Below are 9,456 nucleotides of genomic sequence, written 5' to 3'. Positions count from 1 at the left end.
CACAAGGCTTTGACCAACAAAGTGACATCAAAGTCTCACTCCTGTGTAGTCACAGTAGTAGAGTAATTTTTGAAGATGTAACCTGAATTGAAAAAACTTCCTTACAAGATTGACCTACAGGCAAGTCTCTGGTGCATTTCTTGATTGCTGATTGATGTGGGAGGGCCAGGTCATTGTGGACATTGTCACCCCTGATATCAGCACTCTTTTGTCATGAAATACTCACCTTTTCAAACCAGTTCTCAAACATAGTTTCTAGATCCATGAAAAAATTTTGATTTAAAGAAGAAAATAGAAGACCATTCCAGAGAACAACTGGTCATGAAGCAGAGATCAAGATATCACGGAGACCAGCTCCAAAGGGTGAATCTGTACACAGTTTCTGCACACAAGGCTCAAAGGAACAAGAAGGGGTAACAAAAAAGATAGTAAATGCTTGGAGACAAGGAAATCTGCTATGAGAGGCTGACTCTCAGAAATGACAGAAAACTACACCCATGATACCTAAACAAGACCTGAATAATAACCATAACTATGTTAACACAGATGGGGGAACCTCACAGGGTCCTACCTCTAGACAAAATCTAATGGCAGTTACTGACTACTGAAAGGGAGAATTAGCCTCTTCTGTAAATGGGCCCTTTTAATTAGTTATCTAAAACAAAGGGATCAGCACTGAAACTGTATACACACAAGTCATACCAAACAGACACAGAGCAGTTGTACTTCTGTGTGTGTTTATTTGTGTGTGTGTGTGAGTGAGGGTGTGTGAGTATAAACAATAATAAAGAAAAGCAGTCATGAATTTGAAAAGGGATTGGGGGTGCTGGTGTATGGAATGGCTGGGAGCTAAGGGACAAAAGAGAGGTTGGTGGAAGGAAAGAGAAAGGGAAAAGTGATATAACTATTTTAATTTAAAATTTGTTAATAAAAATAAATAATGAGAAAAAGAAATAAATCAGGCTGAGCAAGCAATGAGGAAAAAGCCAGTTAGTAGCATTTCTCCACAGCCTCAGCATTAGTTCCTGTCTCCATCTTTCTCTCCTAGCTTCCCTGGATGATGGACTATGAACTGTAACCCTAAGACAGATGGGCTTAAAATTTTATAGTTATATACCAAGATCATTATTCACAAAAGCATGACTTTAATATGGCAGCTCTCTATTTCTTTTTTGCATAACCTGATGGCCAGAGCAATTGCCAACACCCTTGCATTGAAAAAAGTACAAATAAATGGTCAAATAGCACAAGTTACTTCTTTGAAGTGACTGTTGTTATCTTCTTTACTCAAATTGATAGACTTTTATCAATTCATGGTGGGGTTGCCATCCAAGAGCAAAGCAGTTTTTGCAAGTGAGGGAGAAACACCCACAGAACAGTATACAAGTGGTAAGATGGAGTAAAACATTTGTTTGTGTATATCTCCTAAGTAGCTATTTTCACATTTTTAGTGGTATCTTGTATGAATCATTTCCATTACATTATAGAGATTTTCTAAGTACTGTCCTCCTCATTAGAGTACATCTCTGACGTGGCCTTGTGACATTATAGACATTTCAAGTTTCAAGATTATTTTTTATCCTTTAGTCATAGAGGAAAATACATTCAGGACGTTATAATGAATCACTTAGATTAAGCACCTGATATATAATAAAATTTGTTTCTCACACATCTTGAGATTGAGAAATTTAAAATAAGAAATGACAGATTTGGTGTCTATTGAGAGCCAATTTCCTGGCTCACAGATGGTACTTTTCTACTATGGTCTCCTTTGTAGCAGAGACAAAAAAGCTCCCTAAGGTCTTCTGTTTCTATAAGAAGCTCTATTCCTGAGGGCACCATTAGAAATCAACCTAATTGCTTCCCAATTCCTCACTTTCTAATAAAATCACACTGTTTATAACATTTTAACATAGAAATCATGAGGACAAAAGTATTCACATCACAGGAGACTATTTCAGTCAGTATGTAGTAACAAGATCAATATACATTCTATCATGTGTACAATTAGTGTAGCATTTATAGATGCAGGTATAATATATGTATATATGGACTAAACTTCTATAAATGAACTATTTCATAACTTTTAGTAAACAATTCATGAGTTGATATTTGAATGGTTGAATTGACCTAAAGAAATGTAAACATTAAACTGAAGTGAAAAAATATATCATATAAAAGAGAGAAGTATGAGGATAACAAATGAGATATCATACAAGTTTCAGCTAAAAGTTTTCACAGTAAAATTTTGATCAAAAATAGAAGAATAAACTGGATAAAAATTCTATGTGATTAAGGGATGGAATTTCTTTAACCCACTGCTTTACTTTTGTCATCTCAGAATACTAAAACACAGGAACTTATCACTTAAAAAGAGTATTGCCCCAAGTGTTCTTAAGGCCTTCTTAATGTCTTTGTTCCTCAAGCTGTAGATGAAAGGGTTCAGCATGGGGGTGACCACTGTATACATTACTGAGGCCACCATGCCCTTCCAAGAAGAGGAAGTTGCATTGGAACTAAGGTACACACCAAAGCCTGTCCCATAGAATAAAGAGACCACTGAGAGATGAGACCCACAGGTAGAAAATGCTTTATATTTTCCCCCTGTTGATGGAATTCTCAAAATAGAGGAAACAATTTTGGAATAGGAATAAAGGATCCCTGAGAAAGGAACAAAGCCAAGGACACATATCAGTATATAAAGAATAATATTATTGATTAGTGTATCTGAGCAGGCTATAGTGAGGGCTTGAGCATGTTCACAGTAAAAGTGTTTGATTATCTGATTGGTACAAAAGGACAGGCGTAGCATCAACAGACTCTGGATCAGAGAATATGAAAAGCTAATGAACCAGGACACAAGAACTAGCAAGCCACTTAGTTGGGGATTCATAATGACTTGATAGTGAAGGGGGTGACAGATGGCCACAAATCGGTCATAGGCCATCACGGTGAGGAGAAATGTGTCCATGCCTCCAAAGACCATAACAAAGTACATCTGGGTGATGCATTCTGCATAGGTGATGGACTTGCTCTGTGTTTGGATGTTCACCAACATCTTAGGGATAGTCGTAGAGATGAAGCCAATGTCAGAAAAGGACAGATTAGATAGGAAGAAGTACATGGGAGTATGCAGGTGAGAGTCAATGCTGACGGCCAGAATGATGAGCAGATTCCCAAGCACAGCGACCACAAACATGAGCAGAAACAGCCCAAATAGCATGGGTTGATGCTCTGGATCTTGGGAAAACCCCAGAAGTAAAAATTCTAAAATATTTGTCTGGTTTTGAGGTTTCATGTTGTTGACGAATAAGCTAGACACCTATGGGAGAGAAAGATTGGGAAACATACACCTCAGTCTCTAAGGTTTCTGTCCTTTTATTTATTGAGATAACTGGACATAAAGGTTTTATAACTATAAAACTTAGGAGTACAAATTTTTCTCATTCATTAAAAAGACTGCCTCATAATATAAACATTTTTTTTGGTAGACTTGTCTTTTTGTTCTTATCTCTACTTAGAACTACTAACTCTACAAATTTTAAACCATGTGAAGACCAGAAAATCTCTTAAAGTATTTAGATCAAAGCAATTTCTAAAAGTGCTGTGAATCCTTTCTCTATGATGGATTCACTCTGATTCCCAATCTCACTTCTCAATATTTTTCAGTGGTTACACTAAACTGATTACTCACAAAGGCTTCTGTTTGTGAACATGATCATACCTTCATTGTATCCATGCCTTTCGAAATCTCTTTCTTCTTTTAGACTCCTTTATCTTCTTAATTTCTGCCTGTTTTGTGTATGTAATACATTTCTTTGCTGTCTTGTTAATTCCCATTCCTACCATGTCTCAAAACTAGGTGATTATTTGACATAGAGGATGATTTCCACACTGTTTTGACTGCTGAATTAATGAAATAAAGAACATATGAACAATTTACTTTCCACTTCTGTAGCATTTTTACTACAATCTTGGCATCTGTCCAAAACCTTCAGCAACTCTAGCTCTAAAGAAAACTACTATAGAGAGACAAGATAAGTAAGACAGGAGGAAGGTATAGAAAAAGTGTGTCCACTAATTACCCTGGCCCTTCAATCAATTCTAGTTCATTCATTTCCAGCACATATACCTACATGTCCCAACAAGTTATCCTATTTTCTCCAACATTAATATTTTTATGAAATCTTATCATGCATCCTCCCCTACAGAAGAATCAACAAAAATCATTTCCTGAGTTATCACCACATAGTTTAATACAGAGGCAACTGGAAGAATAAATACAGAACTTGAATGTTAGAAGACATTTACAAGAACTGACAGTGATGGCTATGTTTTGAATATTAAAAAAACTTCTAAAGTTCCATCTTTGAAAATACTCAATATTAATTTTCTTCATTTTCATTTGCATATACAATGACCAAATACCCTCCATCTCTGAGTAAAAATCATCTTTTTAAGTATGATTAAGGTAAGAAGATATTCAGTCAGTATCACGTTTTGTTTCCTGGATAATCAAATATTGATTCTTTCAACCAAAGTTTAAGATCAAAATAATGAACATGTTTAGTGGTAAGTGTAATATACTTGGCAAAGAGGAAGCAGAAAGAATGAACTTTAATTTCAAAGTTAAAGCAGAGGGACTAAATGCTACAGGCTTTGTTTAGAGGTACCCAGAAGTCACATGGACTAGCTCATTGCTTGTATGCTTGCTCAGTGTCTGTAACATTCTGGATTTCATCTAAGAACCACAAAGAAGTGTTCACTGTTGTGGTAGCCTATGTCATGAATTCCTACCTATAGTAAGAACAACAACCAACTTGTTATTTAAAAGAATTGTGACATTAAAAATAACATCCTCTTAAGTAGCTCCATATAAGAAACAATCTACTTAAAAAAAAAAAGAAACAATCTACTTGTGCTGCTCCTAGTGTCTGGTATTGTTGGGCAAAATTGTTGAGTTATATCAGTAAGTACCAAAGACTTGAGTTAGGCTTTTATTGGTTCTTTAAAATTTCATGGAAGCTCTTTAAGAAAAGTTTCCTTGGTCAGGCGTGTTTCTGACGTTGGGAAAATAAAGATGCAGTTTTGTTTTTGCACTCACATTTCCACCTCCCAGAAGTAGAGAAGGATGTAGGAAGTGGCAGTTATAATACTGAATAATTAAACACTAGGATAAAGTTTATTTGCTGAATGGGTTCAGAGGGCATCTTTGAATGCAGTCTGGGTTGGTGAAGCAGGGGTATCTGACAAAATAATTACCTAGTTGGAGGTATGCAAATTAGGACTTTTAGCAGGGAAAATTAAAGGCTCAGATGCAAGAATCAACCAAGGGAGAAAGTGTTCCTAGCAAAATTGTTTAAATGTGCAGTGGTGAAAAGAATGGTGTAGAATGTCATGACAGAAATAGTCCAGGACAGCTCCCCAGATGCATAGAGATAAACATAGAGAGGTAGTGAAGGATGGGTGATACTCAAGGCTGTGCACTGATTATATTGAAAAATATTATGCTATAAATTATAAGATGGATTGGAACCTACAATAGATTTAGAACAGAGAAAACTAAGGATAGAGGCTCAGCAATATGAAATTTCAACAATCGATTAATGGGACCTCATAAAATAGCAACGCTTCTGTAAGGCAACAGACATTGTCAATAGGAAATTTTCACATATCTGAACTGAAAGCAGAAACTCAAACTTTCTGTAATAGAAAATAAGTAATAAGGGCTGGTACAAGTAGAAAAATGATGTCAGTATTTTGGTAAGACAGTCTGATTGAGGATGAGACCTAATCAAGTGAATAAAGAAAAATAATGAAGGCAATGATTCTCTAATGTTTCCAAATCTACATGTTTGAAGTGGAGAGGACTTAGTGGTAGACTTCTGCTTTTCTCCCATTTTTCTTCTTTCACCCAATTATTCCAGTACTTATGCAAAAGGACTTTGTAGTGTCTCTTCTAAAATCTGTATATTCCTTTTTCTCAACAGGGTAATTAAGTAATTAATTAACAGGGTAATTGCCTGCTTCTCAGCACAGTTCTCGTCATTGCTATGTGCCTGATCCTCCTCTGCTTTGACATGTATACAAAGACTCTCTACAAGTATTTACTGCATACAATAGGGGGTAACACTTGAAGGTATTTTGTGAATTCTGCTTATTTGAGAAATGATTAATAAAATCCTTGTCCATCATCCTTCCCTAGCAGGGAAGGTACCACGATTGAAAACATGAGTAACCATGGTACTCCAGATGTTCTGACCTCTGAGATTTTCCCAAATGTGGAAAACTCAACTGAATAATGGCTTAATTTTTGCTAGTGGGGGTACTGTCTGCATCTGCTGTTAAATTAAAAAAAAATATAAACATCTTGGTCTCTAAATCTGTTCTTAGCTTCACACTGTACACCAGAGACAAGAATATGCTGTAAATAGATAAATTTAGGTTTTAGAAACTAATTTCTTTGATAAAAGTAAGCAGACTCTTTTTGAAGAGAAATTCTAGAAAGCACAACATACAAAAAGAAACTAGGTACAGAAAAGGAGACTGGTCTATCAGAGGAAGCCTGAGATAGTCCCAAACAAGTGAGTTTTAAAGAAAAGCCACAAATGCTTGTTCTAGGCTGAGAGGAAATGGAAGATCTGGATTTCTTGATTGAGATCATAAGATAAAAGAAGTAGAGGAGAACTACTTCACTGTAAACTATAACACCAGACTCTACCATGTACAAATTGTAGGGATATCAATGTCACTCAAGTGTTTGGTTCAGGAGTACCAAAGTGCCATGGTGTAACCTCCAAAAAACCCTATATTGTCTCCTCTGTAATCTACCATCAATAATGTATATCCAAAGTAAATGGTCCCCATGAAAATGTAACTTGACACAGACAACCTAGTGACTCTACCTTTTCAGATATTATTCATAAGAGCAACCTCTACCTGAAATAACAGGGTTTCCCCTTATCTATGCTGAATAGTTAATACTCTTCCTACCAACTACTTCATTCTCTGTTTCCTTCAATGTCTGTTGGACTGTATAGGCTTGGCAATATATACTCACCATGGGCCAACTCCTTTGGAATTTATTTGCTCAAGGAACATTGGTTGTGAAAGATAGAAGGTCTGTCCACAAGAAAAAGGTGAAAGAACTAATCATGTAGGGAGGAACCTGGATGATTTCTTCTGGGAAAGGCATGAGGTATGTTCAGAGTTGGTAACTATAAGAGTTATAGGTGTGTCCTGGGAGTTGTATCCCTCTGAAGCTTATTACACAAATTAATCAATGGTATGCTCATTCTCTGCTCCTCAAGGACAGAGACTACACAGAAAAGAGGCTCTAACATCTCAATTTCTTAACCCTTGGAGAAAATCAGTGGATATATCTATAATTACTCTCTTATATGTTTCTTCTCTGATAAAGAGTCAGCAAAAATTTCCAAGATCACCTACTGGTGATACATGTTAAAACTTTCTGTCTTATACTTTTCTACTCAGGTTGTTTTCTACTCAGGAATCTCAGTATTCAGGATGTTTGGAAGTCTCAGAAATAAGCTCGATGCTGGTTTCTTTGTGGATATGTGAAGGTGTAGTATATCTGGGTCACAGAGAAGACATACTTATATATTTTTGTAGATTTTTTTGAGCATCTGTCTCACTGATTTCTAAAGTGGCCGCACCAGTTTGCTTTCTCTTCAACAATGAATACAGACTCTCTTTTTCCCACCACCTCACCAGCATTTGTTGTCAGTTGTTTTGTTCATTTTAGCCATTCTGATTTGGGTGAGAAAAAAATGTAACAGATTTTTTTTTTTAATTTGCCTTTCCCTAGTTGCTAAGGATATGGTATTTCTTAGTCATCTTGATTTCTTCTGTGAGAACTCTCTCTTTATACTACTAGCCCAGTTTTAGTAGGGTCATTTGTTTCTTTGACTTTTATTACTATTATTTTTTTTAGTTCTTTATACATTCTGGATATTTATCATCTGTCAAGTGTATATCTGGCATAGATTTGGTCCTATTCTGAGGGATTTTTTTTTACTATATTGACAAGGGCCAGCTCGAGTGATGATGGCCAGGTCCCACAGTGGAGGTAAAGAGTCAGTGAGGAAGAAGAGAGTCAGATAATGTGGTTGCAGGACTCTTGCAGCCTGGCTGACTGTCAGAGTGCTTCTTTATTTATACAGAACTCAGTAAACAGGAATAAATTCATGTTGTTCCAATATATATGGAACAACATGTCCCTGGATATGTGTTTTAACTTCCTCCTGGTCAGAAGTTTAATCATCATTGATAAACTGTCCGAATTGAGTTATCTTTTTACAACCATTTCCCCTCACAAAACCCCATAATGCAACTTTTAAGAATCTTGTGATTTCAAGGTCACCAGATAGAAATAAAATCTCCACGCCAGCCTGGGCAGAGTGTAATGTTCCCAGCAGTGTGTAATCAACTTTTAATGTTCAGAGAGCCAACTGTCATTTGGCCCAAGAAACGTCATCAGACCAACACTACTCCAGTTATTATTAAATGTCTGGAATAATGCAGTATTGATATTTTACATCTTATATAATTTATTTATATGTCTAATCTTAGTATTCCTTTGTTCTTTGATCACAGGACACCACAGTGGCATTAGTTAACTAACTTTACTAAGAAGGCAAAGTGGTTTTTTTGTTTTTTTGATTTTTTTTTTGTTTTTTAAATTTCAACACTTTGATAACACTTTTACTCTTTGGTTCAACATGTTTTTTATTTTTAAAATTATCTTATTTACTTTCATTCCTGTCATTGCTCCACTCTCCTGGTCCTCCCTACCACAGTTCCTACCCCATTCCTCCTCCTCATTGCCTCCCAGAGGGTGCTTCCCCTCCAGGCTTCCTCCTTCCCTTTGGCCTCAAGTCTCTTGAGGATTAAGTACATCTTCTCCCACTGAGGCCAGACCAGGCAGACCTCTGTTACATATGTGCCAGGGGCCTCAGACCCTGACTAGTTTCCATGGAAGCTCCCTAGGATCTAGGTTAGTTGAGACTATTAGTCTTCTTATGGGGACACTCACCCTTTAAGCTTCTTCAATCCTTCCCCTAATTCAACTATAGGGGTCCCTGACTTCAGTCCAATGATTGGGTATTAGTATCTGCTTCTGTCTCCGTCAGCTGCTCATAGGGCCTCTCAGAGGAAAACCATGCCAGGCTCCCATAGCACATCATAGAATAGTAGTGTCAGGGTTTGATGTCCCCCCATGAGATGGATCCCAAGTTGGGCTGTTCATTGGACTGCCTTTACTTCAGTGTCTTCTCCATTTTTGTCCCTGAAGTTCTTTCAGAAAAGAACAATTCTGGGTCAGGAATGTTTACTGTGGGTTAGTAACACTGTCCCTCCATTTGAGGCCCTGTCTATCTACCAGAGGTTGACTTTTCGCATTCCCTTTCCCCCAGTGTTGGGCATTTTGGCTAAGGT

The 9,456-nt window shown here is 36.8% G+C and overlaps 1 protein-coding gene across 1 annotated transcript; it reads right to left on the bottom strand.

The window, feature by feature from the left end:
- Positions 1 to 2,302: 2,302 nt before the first annotated feature.
- On the bottom strand, positions 2,303 to 3,435 carry LOC114618141 (olfactory receptor 7D4-like). Its single transcript, XM_028763801.1, has one exon. It carries the CDS (start codon positions 3,296 to 3,298, stop codon positions 2,333 to 2,335), a length of 966 nt encoding a protein of 321 aa, XP_028619634.1. The 5' UTR covers positions 3,299 to 3,435; the 3' UTR covers positions 2,303 to 2,332.
- Between the last annotated feature and the right edge of the window lie 6,021 nt (positions 3,436 to 9,456).

The sequence above is a fragment of the Grammomys surdaster genome, unplaced genomic scaffold, assembly GCF_004785775.1.
Source record: "Grammomys surdaster isolate TR1022 unplaced genomic scaffold, NIH_TR_1.0 140, whole genome shotgun sequence".
NCBI classification, from domain to species: Eukaryota; Metazoa; Chordata; class Mammalia; order Rodentia; family Muridae; genus Grammomys; species Grammomys surdaster.
The sequence above is the reverse complement of the archived record's forward strand: the minus strand, read 5'-3'. Positions and strand labels throughout refer to the sequence as shown.